Genomic DNA, 25665 nt, shown 5'->3' on the forward strand with positions numbered 1-25665 from the left:
GGATGAAAGATTTGTATTTTCAGAAATATTCTTCCATTGATCTGGATGCTATTGATTCTGGCAGAAGGACCTCTGAGAAAGGACAAAGAAGCAACTGTAGCAGTAGCAAGGGAGAAAAACTAAGAATATTTATAATCATCTTTACAACATGTTAGGAGTAACAGATGAACATACCAAATCAAGAAAATAAAGGTGAGGGTTTATAACAGTAGTTCTGTATTCATTTTTTGTATGAGCCTTAACAAAAGATCTAGATGTAATCTCTGAAGACACTGAACCCCCTGAGAATTATTCCCATTCTTGACAATCTCCCATTTAACTGCAATACATCTGTATTTACAAGGGCTGTGTTATCACAGAGTCCAAGACCTTTTTACAGGAAAAGTAACAATAGAAAGTTCAAAAATTCAACTTTCAGTGACCAGGACCTGAGTTGAATTTAGATATCTAACTGTTCAAGTGGCACTGATCTGTACCATGAGTTTCTGAAGGACCAGCATTTACACTCCCATTTTCAGAAACTCCTTAGTCCAACCTAGGAGGCACACAGTGTCTTCTTCACTCCCTTTGCATCTCAGACCCAAGAGGGAGACGCTTCCCTCTTTTTTGCTTCTGTCTCTGATCTGAGTTGACCTCTCCAGACAGAATTCAAGAGAAATGCAGCCACAATCTCACAGGTTTCTTGGCCACTGAGGGAGGCAACTCTTGGCTCTGCTGACATGACAGTACCCCAGGGAGCCCTGACTAAATTTCAGACAGGCTTGCGCTGAAGATTAACAATATTGGAAGCTAAGTGGACTCCATTCCTGGGAGGTTTTCAGTCAAGGACCACAGCCATTGAAAAGAGTTTCTTGCAATTGCTCAATGCAATCAGCAGCCTTGTCAGGAAGTCAATTAATTGCTGGTTTTCATCAGTGATTGAACTGATATGAACATCACTCACCAGTACATCTGTGGGGCCTGGAGCAATTCTGGTTTTTCATAAAATTAATTTTAGTTTAGTTCAGACGAAAACCAAATAATTAAACAATAAGACAGAAAAAGATATATCCTTTAAATCATAGTCTGGGTTGGTTGTTTTTTTTTTTTTCAGGTGACCTAGGAAAATGGCATGAACAAATTTCTCTCTAAAGGCCATTTATGCTTTGTAATACTATTTCAATCCAGTGTAAGAATTCAATTGTTTTATAAGGTTTTTGGTTTTGTGGGTCTTTTCTAGCATTTAATGACTTCAGAATTATAATATACTATACTATTCCATGAACTACAGAAATAAAAACCCATGCATCAGAAAAATCCTTTTTAAGTGTCTCATGGTGGAAAATGTGACTTCAATACCCTTTATTAGGAGTACATAACCTCTTGGCTGTACAGACTCATAGACATCTATTCACATGACATGGCATGTACTCAGGTAGTTATTAGCCTCTAGCTCACATGGTATGCATTTATAGGCATTAGTGGGTCACTTCTGTAAAAACAAGTTGCCACCTCTTCTCCATATATAGAAAAAATAGTCTGTACTTCTCATGGGTGTTATTCACTGTTTGACAAGTACAGTCACTGTCTATTATAAGCTTATCTTCACAGGAAACCTTTAATTTAAATTATACATAACTATAGAACACACAAAAATCTCGTGTATATTTAGAGGGCTCAAATAGAAGGTGAAATTCTCAGCTGCCATTTACTATCTTCTTTCTGTCCTCCTCTTCACCTTACTCCTTTTCAACAGCTACAGTCTCTCATCTCCATAGGAGGGGAACATTCCTGCTATTCAAACCAAAATAAGTTAGTTTAAATCACCTCTGAACACAGGTTCATAGTCTTTATTTAAAGAGAATGGTTCATGTCTTTATTTCAAAAATTTGGTGGACTGAGATAGCAGCCAGTTACATCTGCTACCTAACATGCAATAATTCATTAAAAAAATGTAGATAAAACAGATTCACATACATGCCTTCACTTCTGTGGTGCAGACTGATATAAGTATTAAGAATTTGAATCCCTAAATAATAGTAGAGGCTGTAGGTGCATATTGCAGATGGGTATGTCTGCTACAGGATAGATGGCAGATGGCATAATATTTTTGCTCTGACCCTTCAGACCTTGTGACAATGAACTTTAGCAGACCTAAATTTAACAGCTTCTTTAGGTTTGGGAACAGCTGCCTGGATACTACTTTTTTTTTTTTATTTTACACATTCCTCAGAATTTTCTGATTCACCATACAAGGCGCAGGACTACTTGCTTACTACAATAAGAACAAAACCATGTGTGTTTTACGCTCAGATAAGCAAGACATCCTGCCTAAGCACTTTGTGCATGAACAATATCCCTTGCTGGTAAGAAACAGTGAAAGAACATAACAGAAAAAATTATCAGTGTTTGAGCTGCAGTTAGTCCATGCATAAGGGAGGATCAATACTACAATTTGTAACTATCAAGAGCTGGAGCCTTTAAACACCAGCTGGCTTAGCAGAAACCTTCCCACAGTGGCTGTATGTCAATATAAGGGTTATTTCCAAGCACTTTTATTTGTTTTTCTTCAACATGATAAGCAGTGGACTGTAATATCCCAAGGCTCTCTCTTCAGATCTCTGGGTAGGGACTTGGAAGGACCATGTCAGAGACTGCACTAAATAAGCCTTTCAAGTTTGCAGTCTGGTGTGTGCTGAGCAGTCTGACTGCCCTGTAGCTGCATATCCTGCACACAGATGATGACTTGAGGTTCCATACATCATTTCCACTTTCCTTGAAAATCTATAATAATCATCTCCAAAAAGTGGGACACAGCTACCATAACTGGCCATATAATGAGTTGTGACCTAATGCTACCTAGTTATATATTTTTTAAATGTGATTATGTGTGGCATGGGAACAGTGCCAATACATTTTTGTCTCTCAACTCTAGTAGATGAGAGTAGTCCTAGAGGGGCAGCAGGGTCAAACAGGAAAATCAAGCATTGATGCAGCTGGAGCTCAAAGTGAGCAATAATGTGTCTTCTGTGATTGTATCTGTTTGCTTAGCCTTACAGTCAAAGGAAAGTAATCTACTGTTGAGGTCTCCATAGAACACAACATAAAGAATTGTGGATTTCTTCTTATTTTAAGAGTCTGATGAGTATATCTATGGCAAATGTTAAAATAAATTCTGAAGAGGCACCAGGATACAGTGCATGGGTGATATATACCTGCTTCCTTTCCACTAGTCTCTACAAACTGCCACCTTTGCCTGCCAAAAACAAACACAAAGCCCCTAGCCTTTCCACTGCAAAACATAGAGCTCCCAGGGGAATAATCATGTAGTGGATGTCAAGGACTGTCTCTTACTGTGCTGTTCTATTCCTGCAGATAAACATAGGTGACAAGAGAGCATGTCTGTAAACTCAGGATGTTCTGAATTCTGCAGACATATCAGGTATCTGGTATGTTATGACGATGCTTTCCAAGCTCTTAGGAACTGTCTTCCTGTACACACCAAGTGTAACACTTAAACTTGAAGCCACATCCAAGTGACTAGAAAATAATAAAAATAAGTAACTGTATTTGCAAATGCTTATTTCTATCTGTTTGCTTGCCAGCTGACCTTGATTTTGCTTTAACTTATCTTTTTAGTAATTCTTTAAAACTGTTAAAGTGACTACTTTTTTACAGTTGGTTTCCAGTATGGCTGATGAATACTGGTATTCCAGACCCACTAAAATGAACAATAAATTTTCTATTGACTATAGTACAATTGAAAATTTATAAACCTCGTGTTGCTAAACATAGTATTTCTGCATTTTCCTGGTTAGCTGATGGATTTTCCTTTTTCAGCTGAATTATGAACAGGTAACAATTCTAATTATAAATGTATCTAGCAACTCTGAATCCTCAAGTTAAATCACATGGAAAAAAAGTTACAAGGAGATAATGCAGATAGCATTGACCTCAAATTGCAAATGCAAAAAAGTACTGTAGGAACAGAGATAGCAAAACTAATGCTTGAAAAAACTGCAGAATTTTGGGCTTTTGCAAGAATGGACTTAACCAGTCACTCCCATTTCTATGAAAATTCTTCTAATCAGGGTGCTACCTAATCAAGCTATATTTCACACACTGCAAGGATGTTATAATAAACTTGAAAGATGCTTATTTCATGATAGCATAACTTCTAACTTTTCATTGCTCATTGAAAGAAAATAAAAGTGAGTGATGGAATAATCAACCAGCATTACTACACAAAAACTCTTTTTTGCCTAAACCTGAATGTTCTCCTTTATATTAAAAATATGGTAACATGTTGACAGTTTCTCTAACTAAAGTTAGCTGGTTTGTTTTCTTATTGGACAATAACAAAAAATGTTTATTAGCAAAATATAATGCTAAAAAATTATGCTCGCTTCTTTAACCCTTTGGAGATAATACAGACATATTGCTTTAATCCCAAAGGGTAACTTGTAATACATCTTCTACAAAACAGAAAATTTTCATCTGAATGAAAATAAAAAATAATCCAGATGTTGATGATAGTTCTTTGTGTACTGTGCACAATAAGAAAACCTCCAACAAATACATAACATTTATTCTGTACCACATTAAAATTTCTTGTTTCAGTGCTGGCTGGGTAGAAATATAGAGTCCTACATTTAGACCTTCTTCGATTCTGTTTTCACTAGAATAAAAACTACAATTTTATATAAATTAATAGCCACTTGGTGCTACTAAGATAGGATACTGAGAGCCCACTTGGATAGGACTTCCAGGAAGTCTAGCATTCATAGCTGCACAGTGGTCCAAATGCAACAAGACTAAAGAATATCCTCCCAGTCATGCTTTATACTTGTTTAAGCCATGCTTCTGTGACATGGCTTCACTCTACTTTGGATTAAAGGATTAGAAGTCAATTACTTTATTTTTTGGTGAACATTCAAATCCCAGACTAATATGAAAAGTTTTGGGGAAGGGCCAAGATCCAGTGTTTCTACTTTCTTCATCCCAAGCAGAGTTAGGACTGCTATATTAAATATTTGTAATTCCTTTCTGAAACTGTTCAGAGGCATAAACATCTTCTCCTTGATTTAACACAGAATGGTTGTAGCACACCCTTTTACCCCCCAGCTGAACTCCTAAAATTTAGGCAAGTCAGCACCAAAATTAATCATACTGGATAATAAAACCCACCCATTGTAACTGGTGGGTCTAAGGAGGAAGCTAAGGTGTGTAAATTTTGATACAGTAGTTAAAAACAAATCCAAAGTCTAATATTCTGAAATGTAGCTGAGTATCCTCTAATAATCTTACCTTTACATAAATAGCAAATTCAAGTAGAGTACCAGTCTACCAAGTATCAGTATTCAAGTAGAGTACCAGTCAAATTGATAATTTCTTAATATAGCTGTTAGTAATAGAGAGAAGCACCGTTTTCAAATCCCTCTGGCTCTGTAGGCTTCCATGACTTGTCTTAAAAGAGTTTAGGCTTCCAAGTGTAACTAATAATAGAGAGTATTCTGTATTTCCTATATTCCAAACTATTTTTTTTATTAAATGCTATTATAATTATAAAAGTTAATGACCTAAAGAAATTGGCACAAATTGAAAAATGTTAATATGGAAGCCTCACTAATGCATCACCACTTTGAAAGTGTGCTATGCACAGAATCCACGGAATTGCAACTAAAATCTTTACTGCAAATTATTTTACCTTTAACTATCAAATGTTCAGTTTCAATGATAGAGATAACAGAAGAAGTGAGAGAAACAGTCTCTCTATTTAAAATTGAACACCTTGGGAATTTGTGCATCAAATCCATTTAATTTACAAGGGAAAGATTTGGCTAACATTATGAGGAGCAACATTTTGGGTCCAATCTGTACAGAATAAAGCATAACCTGCTGTGTGGCCAAAATTATTGGATACTTTAATCCTCAGAAATAACATCAAATGCTTCCTCTGCTGGAGTAAATTAGAGAAGTTTCTAAGGTAAACTATCACCTTCCATAGATTTAATATTATACTATTAGAAATGTTTTAACCAGCCTTTGAAAAAATCTCTCCTGACGCATAGCTGCTTGAGGAAGAACACACAGAAGTAGCTAAATTGATATGGTGCCTATATACTAACGGACAGGTTAGCGCTCTGGTCACCTTTAGAGGTATCAGACTTTCCCATCAGCTATATGGAGTACTACGCACTTACTGCAGAATTCACCAGATACTGAGAAAATCTATTTGCCTGTGAAGAATGAGCTGAATCCCAACACTTTCACCTTGGATGTTTAGTTTGCTTAGATTCTCCCTGGTTTTGCTTAAGATCACATCTGGTAACAAGGTCTAACATGTCTAACTTGCTCTCAAATACAGTACTGTTTCAACTATTGATCTGAACTTGGTCAATTACTGCTGAATACAATATCTTCCTAGAGCAGAAATATTAAATAGTGCTGTCTGATGGTGTTGGCATTGTCTGTTAAATATAAATTTATTCTCATTGTAATTCCTGCCCTACAATATTAAGTCTCCATGATTTCCCTGTCATTCCCTTTAACATAGAGAAATCGTTATTTTGCTCCTTACATGAGAATCTAAGATTTGTCAAGATAATTTCACTGACAGTGACCTCCCTGAAAAATTACTCTATTTTTTTGAGTTTGTCACTTACCAGCCAGTACCAGTATGATCACTTTTGACATGAATAAACTATAAATGTGTCTAATTTATACTATCAAATACCTTTAACAAATTCCTTGTTGCTTTTTTTTCCCCTTGATATTCTCTCTAATGTGTCTATTTCATTTTGTAAGTAAAAGTTATTGTAGCAAAAAGAAAAAGACTCATATTATTCTGTCACAGAGGTACTAAAAAGCAATTCATTCCCCTTCATGATTGTCCTGATGGCTTGCAGAACTGTTTCTTACCAAATGGGTCATAAATTTACATATTTAAAAATTAATAACTTGTACAAGCATTCTTACTTGATTTGACAGATTTAAGAAAAAATTTTAAATTTCAACATTTAAGTTAGGAAGCTTGTCAAGGTATTCTTTTCCTCAAAACATGTGGCATGCCATCTTCTTGTTAATAAAGGATATCTAAAGGGTTTAATAACGCTGCAGAACTGCAGCTGTGATGTTTCTTACACTGACTAAAAGGTTAAAAAAAATACATGCATTATGGATCCACTTTATTTTCACTCAGCTACCTTATCACTTGGAATGGCAAGGGTTAGTTTGTACTACTCCTCACTCTTGCTTGAGTTTTTCACTTGATCATAAGAGAAAAATGCATTCTAATGTATCTGAATATCCTCACGTATCAGGAGATGCAAATCAGTTTTCATGGGTAATGAGGGTAAATCTTTTATCACCTTCCTTTACATATTAATTATTAATATAACTTATTAATTATATCTTGTTCCTCAAAACAAAGAATTGACCTCAGTCACATTCTACATCATGAATTTTGTATGTGGAGCATATATATGGCTCAATTAATCAGTACTTAAGATCTGTACATAAGCAAAAAGCACGGCTATAAATGGCACTTACTTTCAAGTTCTACCTTCTTATTTCACACCCAGCATTTTCATAATCTCTGATCTCAATCACATGGATTCGTGAGGTACCTAAGAATCACAGCAGCTCCAAGCTTTGCCTGCTGTGCGTGCTTACATTATAATCACACATTATTTAAACATATGAAGAGTGATTCAGACTGTTGCGCAATTTTAGATTCTTGTATAGCCACCTGGATTAATTCCATTAAAATAATTAGTGTGCCAAAGCAGAATTTATTTGAAATCATCCCCTGCTCATGCCCAATAATAAATTAACAGAGGTAACAACTCCTTTCTTAATTTAACATAAAGGTACAGGAAACTAGACATCAGTATTCTTTATTAAAAATGATCTGCCACAGCCCCAGTGCATTCACAAACCAAATTAGACAACTCTGAAACCATGACAAAAGTAAAAGAAGGAACTATTTTGAATTCTTGAATTTTATGAGTTCAGATCTATGTTAGTTCAAATTTTGGCCATGTTTTCAAACACTCCTCTGTACCACTAAGATTTTACAAATAATTACATGGAATTATGTCGTGTCATTAACTTATGACAGAACAAACATCACAGATCTTAATAAAACTGAAGCAGACATTCCCTCTTCCACTCCCATTTCTGCAGATTAAAGTATCTTTATTTTTTCAGCAGAGTACAGATCAGTGAAACTAGAGTTGCTATCACACTGAATCCTAGCAAGGTCAGCAGAGTTCAGCCCTTCCCAACTCACTGTTAAACTTGTTTGTCCCTATCTGATCTACTCATCTGATATTATCTTATAGTTTTTAACCCTATCAGAATATGGTACCAGTGGCATCATATGATGCTAAGTGTTTCTGACAGTACAAACCCATAAATTATGAACTGACAATAAGAACTCATAACTTTAAAAATCACAGATGTGCCCAACTTCAACTATTTCAGAAAGTTTTTTTTCTCCATTGGGAGTTGTAGTCTTGAGAGTTGGGTTTTTAAAAATCTGAGTTAGGAGCACAGGTCCAGTACATTTTAAGTGGGACATTTACTTCTATTGTGCTTAATGCCTTCAGAAATGTCAAACTTATCAGCTTCAAAGGGCACCAATTTAAAACTTCTGTTTTAATGATAAATAATTATTTGAGAATGCAAATTTTGTACTCAGTGAAAGAATAGAGAGGTGTCAGTGTTCTTCAAGAAAACATTTTAAGAAGTCCGAGCTGAATATGAAGTCAGTAGAGTTTTGCACAGATTGAGGTTTTAGCAACTTCAAAAGATAGCAGGAGAAGATTAATTTTGTAAATGGCTGATTCCACAATAACGATTCTCTGTAGGGCTCAGAATTCTCCATGAGACAACCTATTCTTAATTTTTTTAAAAAACCTGTCCTCTACAGGTACTGCTTTCACAGAAAAAAAAAAATTACAATGTAGATTGATCAGTAATTTTTAGTTTACAAGTGTCAACATCTTCTTTTGAGTTTGCTTGCCAGTTTCTGTTCTTATGTTCTCACTCTCTGGTATCATTCTGCCCTGTCAGAATGAAATTTTACATGTTTGTTTTTTAAATGGGGCTGATGCTGCATGCATGTGTGTCTGTGTGTAGTCAAAAATTAATCTTTTCTCAAAGGCATTTAATTAACATATCTAAAAAACAAGTAACAGCGGACTTACTAGTCCATTAAGACTACAAAATTAGTTCTAGAAGAATAAAGGTAACATATGTTCATTTGATATTGTAAAGCAAGAATAAGCGATACACTTTTCTTTCTTTCAGTCTGGTTAGAGCTATAGAGCAAACAGCATGGCTGAGGTGTGAAGGGATCTCTGGAGATCACCTAGCCGAAACCCTCTGCTAAGAGCAGGCTCAGCTAGAGCAGATTACTTGTGTCCAGCCAGGTTTTGACTATCTCCAAGAGTGGAGACCACAACCTTTCCAGGCAACCTGTTCCAGTGTTATCAAAGATTTGTCACAAAATCCCAACAAGAAACATAGTTGCTTTATTTTGTCCCAGAGAAGAGTAGAGAAAAGGTTGCACAGTCAGACTCAGAATTTACATAAGCAATGATCTTTATCTTCGGAATTTAATTATAAATTTTGATCTTCACCTTTGTAGTGGGACAACTGGGGGGGGGGGGGGGGGGGGGGCGCACTGCTTAGTCTTAGCATTTTATGTTTTATTCCCATCCAAGAAATAGCATTGTATCCATGTTGTCATCCTTTTTTTTTTTTTTCTTTGTCCAGATGGAAGTACAAAGATAATTCTTTTTCTTAAAAACAAAACCAAAACAAAACCAAACAACCTTTAAAATACCTCCATCCACCACAAATGCACGTTCAAGTCCTGTTTCTGTTAATTGATGAGCACTTACATTGAATTCAGCAGAGTACTTCTCATAAAACATTCCACGGTAAAAACTCTTAGAAAACATCTGCTTATTTTGCAGACAGAATAATGAAGTTAAATAAAGTGAGAACACTAGAGCAATGTGATGAGAGAACATACTGAATCATGCTACAATTACAGTATTGCACCTATCACCATTTATAAACCTAATTAACAGAAAAATATTCGCTTTACATAACTTTAAATATGAAACAACAGTTTCACATAAATATCTCATTTTGTTTGGATAATGAAATTGGTAAGGAAAATCTTTCAAATGTGGCACATTGATTAAAATAAGAACACCATAAAGTGAGAACATTCACTTTTTGCCTGGGAAAAACAAAAATAAGTAGAAGCATGAAACTTCTGAGAGCTCGAAGTATTCTTTGATCAAATAGCCAGAAAGGACTGGTTATGTTTCTACTAACAGTAACCATCAAGAACGGAGGGAACTAAATATATTGCATGTCTGCACACTGGCTTTATATTTTCCTGTTGTCTAAAATCACTTTCAATGTACACAGAAATAGGCTATACCAGTTACAAGTTAGAGGTGTCTTTTCTTATGAAATATATTTAATTATTAAAATGCCCATTATAAATGAAAGGCAATTGTTTTTAGACACCATACTTTGCTAGTCCTAAGAAAAACACAAGCAATAGTAAAACAGGAGACTACACTCAGCAGTAACTCAAATCTCATGTACAAATAAATTTCATTATTCCTATTACAAATTAATAAGTTGTATCTCCTTTAAAATCATGCTGAACTGTGAGATTTTCTCCATCTAGCATGCAACTAGTAGAAGAATATCTAAGCAGAAACAAATGTCGTAGCAAATACATCAGTGCACTGTGCACTGGTGGTTATGATCACCCTTCAGTCATTAAGGTGTCACGGAATATTACACAGATGAATCCTTCAGGGGAACAAATCTTCTTCATAGTTTGTAAATAAACAGAGTAAATAAAAATAAACACATTTCAAAGTGATTACTTGCAATCAAAAGCAAAACAATTACCCCAATACAGAAATACGTATGTTTTCTTACTCTTGCAAATGCCCTCAATAAGGCAGACAGATGTCCTTCATATTACAGGTCATACTTTGTGAGGTGAAACCCACTAAGTGGAATGTGACAGCATATTAATTGGATTTGCATCCACTCATTATGGCCTTGATTAAGAAGGATATACTGAATTAAGAGAGGTGAGAAGTTGGTTTAATATGCATACAGGTGGAATCATGTGGGAAAGCTGATACTGAATAAAAACTTCCTGTCTCAAAAATGCCAGTTCTTGATGTAAGAAATTATTATAATCTTGAAGAATACAGGCTTAATTCTAAAATATTGGAAATGACTGTTCAGAGAGAATTTTGGAGGATTTTCCATCCTTGAATATATTTTAAACCTAGCTGGACATTGTGCTAAGTAACCTGATTTGGCTGATCCTGATCTGAGAAGGGGAGTAGGTGATCTCCAGAGGTCATTGCCAACTTCGGCAATGCTGTGATCCTGTGACTGTTAGGATAGAAAATTGCTACCTTGAATGGCTGTGAAACCCAGGGTATTCCTTTCATGTATCAGTTCACTTTTAATATATTAAATTATTAATGACTGAATCTAGGATGCACATCAATATCAACACACAGCACTACTGTCAACTCCCAGCACAGGAGGTCTAGCAGTCTATGTAAATATTCACCTCTGTAAACCAAGTCAAACACAGCATCAGTGCTGTCCTGAGGAACAGGAATTCGGGATTAATAGGAAAAGGCAAAGAGTTAAAGACTGTCCTCTATTTAGGCCTCCCAACACATGACTGAAAAAAAAGAAATATCTAGGCATATAACACACCGAAAAAACTGGTACACCACTACATAATGTGGACTAGCTTAGCACAGAGAGAAGTTAACATATGCCACAAGATGGAAAGTTAACCTCACAGAAATGTGCATTTTGTTGCTTTGTTGTTGTTGTTGTTGCTGTTTTTTCTTCTCTTTCAGTAAATCACTAGGTCAAAACCAGATACCTTTTCATTAGTGTCCAAAATGCTTTATCCTACTCTTTCATCTCCCTTTGTTGCAATACTTAAAGTCAGCCTGAGAAATCATGACAGGTATTGATAAAATACAACAATCTAAGGAGAGAAAGGTTTCACATAAAATGTACAGCTTATCTTTTTATGTTAAACTTTCATGCTCACCAAATGAAAATAGATCACTTCTTTTGTACAGACCCAGAAGAATATCTATTGGAAACATAGATAATTATCCCTGCAAACCTTATAATATGCTGCCTAACTTTGTCACCATAACATTTCCCATTTGCAAGCAACACATTTTGCTCCAGGTTTTCTTTAAAATCACTAAAGAATCATTTAAACTCCTTCTATCTTTATGATCCTGGAGACAGGGATTCCCTTTTCATGAAAATTGCATAGGAGGAAAAAACTGTGAACTCCAGCCAACATTCATATCAACCAAATGGTCTGGTATATTACCTAAAGCAAAAAACCCTTCCACTCAGAAAGTAAATTCAAAATGACCTTGTGCTTTTTTTCAAAAAGGCTGGCAGCTGAGGTCATTGGAATAAATTGTGATCATCCTTCTCTCTGCATAGCTGGAGGCATGTCTAGTATGTGAATTACCACCAAGTAGGGAAAAAAGCCAACCAAAACACAGCAAAGAACATTGTTCCATTTATTTGTAAAAATAATGGTAAATATAGTCTACAATAATTATTAATTTAATGTCATATGTAGGTTTTCATCCATTCTATTTCACCATCAAGTATGTTCTACCCTTTTCAATTCTACAGTCATAAATTAATCCTGTTCTTTATTGGCCTCTACTGTTAACAGCACAAGCATCTGTAACTACATTTCCCCAGCAAGCAGATCCCAGCTGCACAGAATATTATACAGTGTTGTTTAAAAATATATATTGTAGTTGTGTTAAAGCTCACTAAATCACTGGGTGAAAAAATAATGAAATGGAAAAGAAGATGAAACTGCTACTGAATGTTTTAACTGAGATTTAAATACGCAAATTGAAAGCAAACTCCTCACTATTCACTTTTGTAAGGAAATTGTTAACAGTAATTTCAGAAGGCAATTTTCAAAAGGGTATTTTTTTCAGTTCATTCTCTTGCAAGCACATAAGCAACCTCTGTCAAAGGATTTTAATCTGTCAATAGGACCGCATGAATCCTCAACTTGTTGCTATAATAGCACCTTTTCAGTGGAATATTTTGATTGACAGATTCTGATTTTTAACATCTGTCTTGGGAGCAGCTTAATGTTAGGACAAAAAATACACTTGGGGTTTCAAAGCAGGTGGAAAAACTCACAGTTCTGATTAAATGAGAACTGCTTCTAATCCTGTTTTCCACTGTGCCTTAAAGTATCCTATATAAAGAAGAAAACACATCTTGTCACTTCCAAAACATTTACAGAAGAAAAACGGGGGGAAAAAAAAGAGTACATGGTTTTTTTACTTACCATTAAAGTTTACTGCCCGGATATAGCTAAGTAGTTCTTTACCATCAATTGCACTCATCCTCGGGCATAGACCAATATATCCAGGACAGAGATCTTTATGCATGTTGTGTAGTGCATAAGCCATGGAATATACAGCATCAATTACAAATTGAACTTTTCCTTCTTGCTCATAGGCTGAATCTCTTGCAATTCTTTCTAAGCCTAAGGAAGAAAGAGAAAGAGTCAGTTTACTTCTATTTGTCTGTATATAGGTTCATGAGTATTCATGTGCAAAAGTTCACAGTAGAACATAAATAATTACAGTCAGATTGATAGGTAAAGTTAGGATTAGTCTATCCATCACCTAAATAAACAAGACAAGGGAAAATATGGCCATCTGGTTTTGCCTCTAATCATTGTACACTGTGCCAGGTATATAAACAGTATGTTGTGTTCTGGGCTGGGAGAGAGGACAGAACATTTCATTACAAGAGAAAGAAATATAGATATATGTATTTCTACAATCCAGTAGTAAAACTCTCTTTCCATCTTATTGACTTTCGTTCAACAGCTGTTTATTGTTATTTATAGGACACTTCTACAGCAGCCTGCCATTCTGTTTTAGATAAATTTAAGGCTACCTTGATTTTTATCCCTGTCTCTTGTTTGATAAACATTATTTAAACATGTCAGGGAAAAAAACTGAATGCTTGCCAAATGACGTGGCCATCTGTCTCCATATTGAAAAGTGCTTATTCTGAGACTTTTTTCCCTGTATTTCCTAGTGAATTATGCTTCACATTGAGAACCATGTACTGTCTGCTATTTCCTCCAGGGACATTTTTCCTTCAGAGGGAATACAGAGCAAATCAATACATTATGAAATTTTTATTCTGCAGGAATTGCCCACATTAATCATCTATGTCCAGATCCAAAGAACATTTTACATTCACAGGTGATAGTACTAAGTAGAAAAATTAAAAAATAAAGTTCAGGAGAATTACATTTTAAGCAGACAACCAACATGAAATCTCATGTTCATATATAGGAATTCAGCTACTGATTTCAAAGGCTCTGTCTTGGTTTCTGCTGGGATAGATTTAATTTCCTTCCTAGTAGCTAGTACAGTGTTGTGTTTTGGATTTAGTATGAGAATAATGTTGATAACACAGAGATGTTTTCAGTCATTGCTAAGTAATGTTTATAGTAAGTCATGGATTTTTCAGCTTCTCAAACCCTGCCAAGAAGGGCACAAAAATTTGGGAAGGAACACAGCCAGGACAGCTGACCCAAACTGGTCAAAGGAATATTCCATACCATATGATGTCATGCCCAGTATACAAACTGGGGAGGGGGGTTTACTGGCAGGGGTGGATGATTGCTTGGGGACTGGCTGAGCATTGGTCAGCAAGTGGTGAGCAGTTGCATTGTGCATCACTTGTCTTTCTTGGGGTTTATTTCACCCTCTTTTTGTTATATTCCATTTCATTACAATTATTAGTATTGTTATATCATTTTATTTTGTATTTCAATTATTGAACTGGTTTTATCTCAATCCACTAATTTTGCTTGGTTTTGATTCTCCCCCCTATCCCACTGAGGGGGATGGGGGAGGAGTGATTAAGTGGCTACATGGTGCTTAGTTGCTGGCTGAGGTTAAACCATGGCAGGCTCAAAATCTTCATTTACCAGGCAAACAGGGCTCTACAGATCTTGGCATGAAATCTGCTCTGCTGAAATCTACAGTCAAGTTCCTACTGACTCAGTTAACACAAGAATAAATTTCTAGGTTATCTACCAGATTAACAAACCGTTCAGTTTGAAAATAACCCATTCACATTATTTAAGACTATTCAGAAAAGTTTATGATTTTTTTTTAACATTCCAGATCTTATTTTTTATGTTTCTTTTTTATCTCTAAACACAGGCTTTTATCAGTTCAAGATATTAATTTTATTGTTTCTTAGTTTTTTAAAGGATATTTTTTATGCCTGAAAATATACTGTACACAAGATCTTTCTTTAGACAAAGTATGCAGGCCCATATACCATGAACAAAAAGACAGGGAGTATACTCATATACTGAAGTTTGCCTGCTGCACTTCAGTGCCACCATCTCACATTACAATGATAATGTATGAACAGATTTGTAATCTGAAAATCAGTAGTGTTTTGTGCTTTAAACGTCCCTAAGCACTGGGAGTGATAGGCAGCCTTGAAAAATTATTATGCACTTTTATTTCTCCTCAGGGATTAGTTAAAAAAAATAAAATCACTACCTCTTGAAACCATTAGGAAAGGAAAGCATATAACTCATTTTTGTGATTTGTTACAAGTAACTTCATAGACACTTTTCAAGACATGCTATCTAGTGATTGGCAAATAAATAGTAAATAGTGCGACTCTACTGCAAATAAACAGAAAAACTATTCCTTCCACATGATGAAAATTACACAATTAGTTGCAATGCATTGCCCAGACATAAAAGAAGATATAGGACGAAGCTTAATTAGATTGCAATTTTATTAACTATTTTATTTGGGAACTAGCTTCCAACAGTAAGTGATGGGTAGCTCACGATTCCACCATAATGGTTCCTGCCTTGATAAGGACTGATGGAAAACAAGTGAAGGACAGGGTTTACAGAACTGCTGCAGGCACACAGTAGTCAATACCCTGCATGTGCTCCACAGAGCTTCCACATGCTCTAAACAGGATGGACAGGACAGGACAAGTTTGAAGGAGATATATATGCTTTAATTGCAAAGCTAAATATAGTTCCCCTGCATATCAGATGGATGGATGCGTATGCGGAAGCGTGGGGAGGTTGGTGAAAGACAGAAGGGAATAATTTTCTGTAATAAATGCTAAGTCATAAAACACTAGAAGTTGCAAACAAACAGTACAGATTTTTAAAGGGGGAAGAAATCAGTATTATACTTCCCTATGTTATACTGTAGTTTAAACACACATAAGATTTGCATAAATTTCTTTCACAGCCTAACATATAACATTAATTCTTCACAGATATGTGATCATAAGCTAATTTATCATATAAATTTATTTTTTAATATTTATTGCGACTGAATGTGTTTCCATACATACAAAGGGGTGAGAAACATTACAGAATTATCAGTTTTAAACCTGTCAAACTTAGAAGGCAATAGACAAGAAGTCTCTGTGCTTTGCATAACTACAAAACCCAACAAATTGGATTATGTGCTCTTTCTTTTTGAGGTTTCTCTTCATCTTCTCTTTCTAGAATTCACAAACATCTAAAACAATATTCTATAAACATGACAAGAACTCATCAACTTAAATTACATTACACTGCCCTATATAAATGTTAATGTATAGCAGTCAAATGATGCATTTTGTCTAAGCCATAAGTATGGTCAGTTCTTACAGCGATAATATTACACATTTGGAAGACATGATCATCTTCAGACATGTATATGAAGTAATAACAGTTTCATTTATAGCTTGACTCTCACCTCTACAAGGCATGTTTCTACACACACTGGTGACTTGAAAGAATATAACAATTTGTATCTCATAATAGAAATGTCTGAATGCTTTCTTAATCATCACTTCAATTGTTCATCCTAGTTCTTCTCTGGAAAAATTGCTTAGGCTGTATCTTTATCAAAAAGAATGAGATGTTCCCAACTTTTGAACCCCCATGGTCTGACAATGTGTATTCTCATCTCCAAACAAAGGAAATCCAGGGATATGTTCCATGGTGCTTTCCAGCAGACCTTCCAATCCAGCTGTTGAGAAGTGCAAGATTATGGGCAATTTCAGCAAGATGTCAAGACTTTCCCCAACCATTGGAGAAAATACATAGACACAATACTGATGTTACCATCTTGGGCTAGAGAAGAGGTAGGATAGGTAACACTAGCCCAGGGAAAGTGTCAGCTATTCCTGCCTCCTTCCATTTGAAATCTGTTTGGGGAACCCTAGACTGAGCCACAGAAATTATCCTATATGAGCCTGCACAGGTGTAGGAGTTGCTACAGCTACTCTTGCACTTCCTGAGCAAGAGTGACAAGCTAGACTGTTGCAGGAGGTATTGCCTCCATACCTTCAAATAATTTCCCCCTTTGTTCCTGTAATTCCTGTGCTACAGGAATAACTGTGTATCCTGCTCAGGATGGTGGAACTCTGCTATGACAGGGAAAGATAAGGACCATAATAGTAGGAGGGTGAGGCATGTATTAGGTGGATAAAGGGATGTGGCTGGGGCTACTAGTCTGGTGGGGAAGGTGAAGCAGGTGAAATTGTCAATTCCCTAGGTATGAACTGGGAATCAAGAGATTTCAGGGAACATAATCAAGAGAAATCAGGCCTTTACAACAAAAAAATTAATCTATATCTTAATTAAAATCTTAATAACAGCATACAGTAAGTAAATAAGATGAATGAAATATAGCTAAGAATGAATCCATACATGGGTGATGATATCACCTGTGGGATACAACCAACTATCTTAAACAATCAAAATTTAAATTGCTGATCTCATCTGAAGGAGACTAATCTGCTAGGTGATAAATGTTGCATAATTCATCTAATTTTTAGAAACCATGTTCTTAATGATGATCCTAAAGCGTATGTAGAAGTAGCTTCTGAGTGCATATAAGTCCATGGAAATAGAAAAAAAATCAGAGCAGAGTTCCTAGTTATTATTCTCTTAAGAGTTTAAGAAATTCTAAATGAGGTAAATGGATATACCTGTTCTGTAACTTGTGATATAGGGAAAAAGTATTTATTTAACTGCCCTATTTCTGGAAATTGCCAGTTCATCTAACATTTCTGAGCAATCCTGTTCCCTCTGTCTCATAAATCTTTCTGTTTCCATTTAGCATTATTGAAAGAAATTTATGTAAAAGTGCAGCCTACATTATCTCTCATGATTATTTCCATAGTTTCAAGAATCTATCCCATATATCTAGTTAAAAATCTTTAATTTATGCTACTTGAAGACCAAAGGTTTGAAGTCAAGGATCATGTATACAACAGCTGGTTAGCAGTTCAGACTGGAGCAATGTGAGGTTGCAGGCTTTGAGAAAGGTTTTGGGCAATGGACAGTTTTGGGAGTCAGGAGTAGGGCTCCACAGTTCAGAGGAATAAAGATATTTGGTATGGGGATGCAGTGTGCATGGAACAGAATCCTAATTTTGGTTCAGGTTCCAAGCTTAGACAAATGGTCAGAGACAAGAAAGTAGGAATACATAACTAGAGCTCTAGTAGGAAATAGGATGCTTCAAGGTTTTGTCAACTAATCTCTAGTCAAGGGCTTTATTTTTCTTATCAATCTCCTTTATTATAATTTTTTCTTTATCTAGGACTGACTGGAACACAACTGGCTAGATCACTTTTCATTTTCAGTTCAAATGCTGGCTTAGTGTAAGACTTCTTCTGTTGTTTTTGGGGTATGAATTCTCAAAAGCTTACCAAAACTAAAGTTAAAAACTCAGAAAGCTTCCAGCTTTCCTCTCTGAAAACTCTCAGGTGGAAATTATAGAAATGTGCTTTTTAAAAACTCTCACCTTTAGTTGTTGCAATGTGTCTTAGTCTTTCACTTAGTTAAGATGGAAATTACTTTTTCATCATTATTGGTAGGGTTACACCTTTTATTTCACTAACCTAAAAATATTAATGTAATACTTGTGATTTTTCTATGCCATTATTGATACATCTAGCAATGGACTAATATTCTATGCCTGCTTGAAAAACTCAATTGCCAACTATAGATTTCCATTTATACTATTTTAAGCCACTTATTTCTAAGTTTGCTGTTGCTTGATTTATGTATTTTACTCTTATGGTTGGCAATTTTGGTCAAGATCAGTATTTATAAGGAAAAAACAAAAAAGCTTAAAAAAACCCCAACCAGGACTTGCACATCTTGTCCTTCAGTTAGGGAACAGCAATGTGTACAGTTGGCTCAGCAGGGACAGAAGTCCTACTGTGGGAGGGCCAGGAATCTCCTAGCCATGGATTTGTTACCGACAAGGAAAGATCCTTTTCCAAGAGCCTGCATTCCTCCCTTCTTTCCATACTCCCATGCACTCTTGTGTCACCATTCCCTCTCACATGTGCTGATTGACAAATTTTTATGGACTGTGCTCTAATTAAGGAGAGAAATCTTTCTGGGGTAATGGTAGGAGGACAAGTAATGCAGAGAAGGAAAGAAAAATGACAATAAAATTATTGTAAAATGGTAACAGGCAAAATGGCTACTCATGAATGGCTTTTATTCTATTTACTTCCCTTCACCTGCCTTTGCTATATATGCTTGTGCATAATTACTGCTTAAAGACATTTAGTGCATTTGTGCAACTCGGGATTTTTTTCCAAACTTCTGTTTTGACAAGTCTGAATCTTGGATATCTAGTAACATTTTTACAGTTCACAGTTACAATTCATATTTTTCACTCACTGTTAAATTATTTATCCCCATTACTTGGCTCACAAAACAGTTTTACTTAAGATGCACTTGGAAGGAAACAAAATCAGAGATAAATATTACTGTGTTGAGATTGTTTTTGTGCGTGTCAATCACAATCACAACTAAATCACAATAATTTGTAAGCAGGCTCCCACTACTCTCCAGCTCAGGCATGACAGTCCTCTATTTGTCAGAATTAGCTGGAACCTCCCATCTTTGCAGCAACAGTTTTTTCCTCAGAAAGCTGGCATCTGTAACTGTAAGCCATTTCAGCAAGCTCAGCAGGAAGCACCAGAAGCATATGTTGCTCCCACTGAAGTCTTCTCAATTATTCAGCTGTTTTCCTCATACAGTATAGATTTTGCTCTCTCTGAACAAATAAGGCAGTAGAGATCATCATCTTCTGTTACTCAGACTTAAGAGGATGATAGACTTTTTTTTTTTTTTTTGGGGGGGGGGGGGAGTTGAGTTTTCCAATAGCTGCATGATAACTGTGATTTTTTTTTGTGCATGAGTTAGTTTGCAGAGAGCATCACAAAACCTGTGGATCCTCCATAATAGCATGGTGTCAGTTTAGGAAGCAATTCAGATAGGAAGTTAAGGATTATATGAATTTTCTCAGCCATTCCAAAAAGAAAATAGTGAAATGAAGCAGTTTGTCTACTCTTCTTCAACAACTGACAGATGTGGTTTTGTGGTTTAATGAACTGGTACTTGATGTAATTTTTCTGGGGTTATGCCTCTTTACACCAATTCACACACACACAACAACAACAACAAAAAAAGAAAAACAAGACAGCAAGACCAATTAGTGAGCCTGAGAAAGAAAGTTTTTCAATCCCTGGAATAATGTGGAGATTTAAAATTACTTCCTGCCCAGAACTAGGCTGAAACCTCACATTTTTAAAACCCTTTTCAAACAGAAAATAGTATAAAGAACATTTCACGTAACTGATTATATTTCAATAGTTTTCACTTTAACATCACTGTAAATGAGAAACTAGCTTTTTTGTTTGCCTGGTTCTTTAAATGAAGTACCTTACAGATTCTATCCCTGCCCACAAACTTTTTTCACTGGAAATACCATAACATTTTTCCTGACCTTCACAGTAAATCAGAAATTTGTTTCAGCAAAGCACTTCTAACATATGCACCATAGTATATATCAAAGTGGAATTAAACCATTTTTTCTAGTCATATTGGGTTGTTTTGTTCCTGCTACTATATGTGACATTTACTAGAGTGTTTTCTCTTAAAAAAAGAAGCTGAAGCTGCATTGCTGATAGAAGATTCTTTTTTTCCTCATTTCTGTGCTTTGAGAGAGTCCCTAACAGTTTCAATTTTGTTATCAGAGTGAAGGACTTTCCTTTTTCTAGTGAATGCCTTCACATCACTTAATTATAGCTCCTTGAAACAGTGTAAAGAGTTGGAGAACACAGGCATTCAGAACTTCCAAACATTTAAAACCTGAGTCTACTACATCTAACAGCAGCAGTATTGTGTAAAATACCATCTTGCCGAGACAAGATTTCTTTCAGCCACGTCACTAGTCAGTATCAATAGAATTGATTATTTAGTCTGGACAAAACTTGAAGCTAGGTATAATGTTTTAAAAAAATATATATGTCCTTGTTAACACCAGTCTGCAGCTTTGAAACCACAGGGAAAACATTGCCAATGTTACTGCTAGAAGATTCTTGTCCTCTAAAATGGTGCTCTGGCAGAGATCTGCTCACCTATACTGGTTCACTTTCTAGATACATCACATCTGACAACCTAAGCACACATACCCATTCCAGAAATACTTGCAGAAAAAAAGGAGGACACTGTAGAAGTTTAAATAAAAGAGAGAGAAACTACTGTATTACTACGCAAAGATCCACAGCAATTAATAAATCTGGTATCACAAAAGGTTTTGTTAGATTTTCTCCAGGTTTTATGCCAGAGAGCAAACCACAGTCAAATTTTGCAATGCTTTCTTTATAATTCATTCCACGCATTTTGCAGGTCTCCTGGATATTTACATAGTCATTTAAATATCACTCAAGTCCCCTCTTGCTCCTTTTGGTTTTGTTTTAGAAAAGAGACTGAAGTCAGGTCAGAGATTGACATCTCAGTTTTGCCTGAGCTTTATACTTCCGCAAATTTTGTACCATGTATCATTTAGAAGTGTTAGTGATGCAGTGTCTCTTTCATTTCCCTATATTTCTAGTTTTAGTATGCATTAATGCAGTTGATTTGATTCTATCTTACTATGGTATTGCAATTTTTTAACCCTCTATCTATTCTGCTCTACTTACAAAAATAAAAATCTAATGCATAAGTTCCATTTATATATTTGTCAGATATAAGATTTTATTTTAACATATATCAGTATATAGTAACAAACAAAATTCCATTTCAAATGTAAAACCATGAGTTTTACCATTAATTACCATTCCCTACATTCTACAAAAATAGGGAATTTCAGCCTCAAACATTGTCAGTTTGGTTTGTGAATGAGTAATGTTATTATACTGATTTTTGACCAAATCAAAATGATACAGGAAAAAATATTTTAATTATGTTATAAAAAGAGGTGTGTTTGTCATAATTAAACCATGTCAAAAGTTTTATTTGAGCTTTCTGAACAAAATAACATGAAGATAAAGGAGAAAACTTGCTTAGTGTTTGCTAACATAGAGATCTAAGGACTACTTGATCAAAGACATTTTAAATATTTGAACTTTAATTCTCAAAGTTAGGTCAACCTTTTTGACTCTACCTTGAAATTCTGTACCCGTAAATATAAATGTTTTCATGATAATAGAAGATAAAAAATGCAATAATGTGGAAGCATTTCTCAGTCTCCATCCTACTTCAGCTTCTATAGTCTATGAAAATTTGCCATAGCTGTGTATCCTGTTCATTTCATCCAAAAACGTGCTAAGCAATTCAGTCCAGCACCTTGGTAGCCTAGCACACTCCTTTAGTGATGCATGATAAGAAAGAACACAACATTTATGAAAAATCTCACATTTCTTTATCTCTCAGAATAGTCAGTATACAGGTGAGTGTTAGCATGAATAGACAACCAAATATTTTGCTGAATTTCTCAGGTTTAAAACAAATTTTTTAAAAGGGTCATCTTCTCAGATCTCGAGGTATGTAGATGGAACCTACTTTTTCTAACACAGATTACCCATGGGAATTTCTAACTATGGGAAGAAATTGCTAGTGTACTAATTCAGGTACACAGGTGGAAATAACTGATATCACTCTAAAACTCCACAGGCTGCAAGCACTTCTAATGCAGACTTCAATGCATAACTGCAAAGCCTACAGCAATAACTATCAGAAGGAGAAAAGATTCAGTACAAGAAACTGAATTTATTCATTGTCTGTTAGCATTTAATCTCAGAAGATCTTCAGTGCATAGCAACAGTATGTATAAAAATCCTTTCCTCTACTTATTGCCCGTGAGAGCTTTTAAGTTTAAGCTTCAGACCAGAAACTCTAGGGACTTTTGTCCACAGGAGTATTATTTTTAATTAAAAACTTCACGAGATCCTGCTTAAGAAAGGCATTTCTTGCAATTGGAAAGTGTATGTTGGAAGTATAAACAGAGATAGAGGTATCCAAACATGTCACTTTCTGAAGCATTTGTGGCCTCTATTTGGTATGAATATATTTGGTGACTAAAGAATTAAGTTACAGGAAGACTTCACAAAAAAAATTAAAAATTAAAAAAATATTGCAACATCTGAACTACTCATATTAACCACGAGGTTTAAGTCTCTCCTTTAGTTGATAACCTCCACAAAAGCAGACTAACTTGGGCTGCAAAGAGTTCTTAGTCAGCTATTTAACAAAGAGAAGACAAGTATCAGTTTGAGATATTATTATGACCCTTTCATCACCTATAGATAGTTGTGACTAACCCTTCTGAAGGAATTTAAGGCCTCTTCAGCTGAGCCTACAGAAAGAGCTTTACACAGGAGATATCAGAGAGCTGGGCTGAACTATCTGCTACATTTGAATGAGGACCATGTGTGATGGATGTCTGCTCTGACTTGGCTTGAAGTCTGCAAGCTAAGGGGCAGCAACATCCCATCAGGGCCATTTCTACAATAAAAGGTTGTTTATGCAGAGAATTTAAATATAGATTTGTGACGTACTATAAATTCCCACTCAGACTAAGTGTTTTGACTTGATGATTTCACATCAAGTATTGAATAACTTTGGTTGCTCTAGTGATCTAACAGTTAATTTTCTAACATTTTTTTTGTTTTCAAGAACACTTACTTGCCCTCTCTGAAAATAAGCATTTAAGAAAACATATTAAAGTGCCCTCCTGAAACGACTTTCTTTCTTTCTTAGACTAAATAGTTAACTGATAGAGAACTAGTATTATGCAAGATAAATCCCAGCTTGGAAAAAAAAAAAAAAAAAAAAAAAAAAATGTGTCTTTTGCTACTCTTGAATTTAAACAGAGTTCAATGAACAAAATATTCCTTTTGTCAAGCCTTGGATAAACTCACTGTGGTGCCCAGCATTTCCATTAGAGAATGGTTTCTCCTCCACTGTTTAGCTTCTCTATCCCCACATACTCCACTCACCGGTGTCACTTCCTTAACCCAAGACCTGAGATTCCCTCAGGCACCAGCCCACTCATCCCATCCCTCCTGCTCATCTTCAGTGATCTGTTGTGCTGGTTTTGGCTGGGGTAGAGTTAATTTTCTTCATAGGAACCAGTATGGGACTATGTTTGGGATTTGTGCTGGAAACAGTGACAACACAGGAATGTTTTGTTACTGCTGAGCAGTGCCTACACAGCCAAGGCCTTTTCTGCTTCTCACCCCAGCAGTGAGTAGGCTGGGGGTGCACAAGGAGTTGGGAGGGGACACAGCTGGGACAGCTGACCGCAGCTGACCAAAGGGATATTCTGTACCATATGACGTCATGCTCAGCATATAAAGCTGGGGGAAGAAGAGGGAAGGCGGGATGTTCAGAGTGATGGCGTTTGTCTTCCCAAGTAACCATTACATATGCTGGAGCGCTGCTTTCCTGGAGATGGCTGAACACCTGCCTGACAATGGGAAGTGGGGAATGAATTCCTTGTTTTGCTTTGCTTGTGCACACAGCTTTTACTTCATCTATTAAACTGTCTTTAAGTTAACCCACAAGTTTTCTCACTTTTACTCTTCTGATTCTCTCCCCTATCCCACTGGGGGTGGGTGAGTGTGAGTGGCTGTGTGGTGCTTAGGTTGCTGCCTAGGGTTAGACCACAGCACCTGTATTATTTTCCTTTGCTTACTCTGTCATCATCCCAGTGATCTTTAAACACATTTTGCTGCAGATCTGTGTTACAACTTTGCAGTCTTCAGATGAAGCTATTGCTAGTATAAAACAGTATCTCACATACTATCTACTGTTTAGTCAGCTGCTATGGTGACTCAGATCCAGCAGAACAAAAAGTCGGTTGTTACATTTTATTACAGTTGTTGCAAGAACAGATTATAGCTATGAGAATATATGTCATATTTGGATTAATTCATAGGGCTGCATGTTACTGCTAATCAGATGATTATGCAAAAAGATTTCAAGACAAATGCAATGAAAACAAACATAAAATAAAAATAAATGTAATAATAAATCCTAAAATAATTTCACTGTGAATTACTACTGGGTCTGTATTCACTATATCAAACTTCCAAGAGGAAATTATTGAAGCTGGACAAAATAGAAGTACTCATGACAGAGTTCATATGTGGAAATACAGTGGCTTTTTTTCAGGAAGAAACAGTGGAAGGATTTTTTCAACTGCAACCAAAAAGGAAGGG

At 35.7% G+C, this 25665-nt stretch overlaps 1 protein-coding gene across 6 annotated transcripts in view; it reads right to left on the reverse strand.

The window, feature by feature from the left end:
• The window catches only part of GRM8 (glutamate metabotropic receptor 8), a 369942-nt gene that overhangs the window by 130625 nt on the left and 213652 nt on the right, over nt 1-25665 (reverse strand). For all 6 annotated transcript variants that reach the window (XM_074903206.1, XM_074903207.1, XM_074903210.1 and 3 more), the window contains exon 7: nt 13412-13612. In XM_074903206.1, the coding sequence (XP_074759307.1) occupies nt 13412-13612 (201 nt within the window). The remainder of the gene's footprint in view (nt 1-13411; nt 13613-25665) is intronic.

The sequence above is a fragment of the Athene noctua genome, chromosome 3 (assembly GCF_965140245.1).
Source record: "Athene noctua chromosome 3, bAthNoc1.hap1.1, whole genome shotgun sequence".
Classification (NCBI taxonomy): Eukaryota; Metazoa; Chordata; class Aves; order Strigiformes; family Strigidae; genus Athene; species Athene noctua.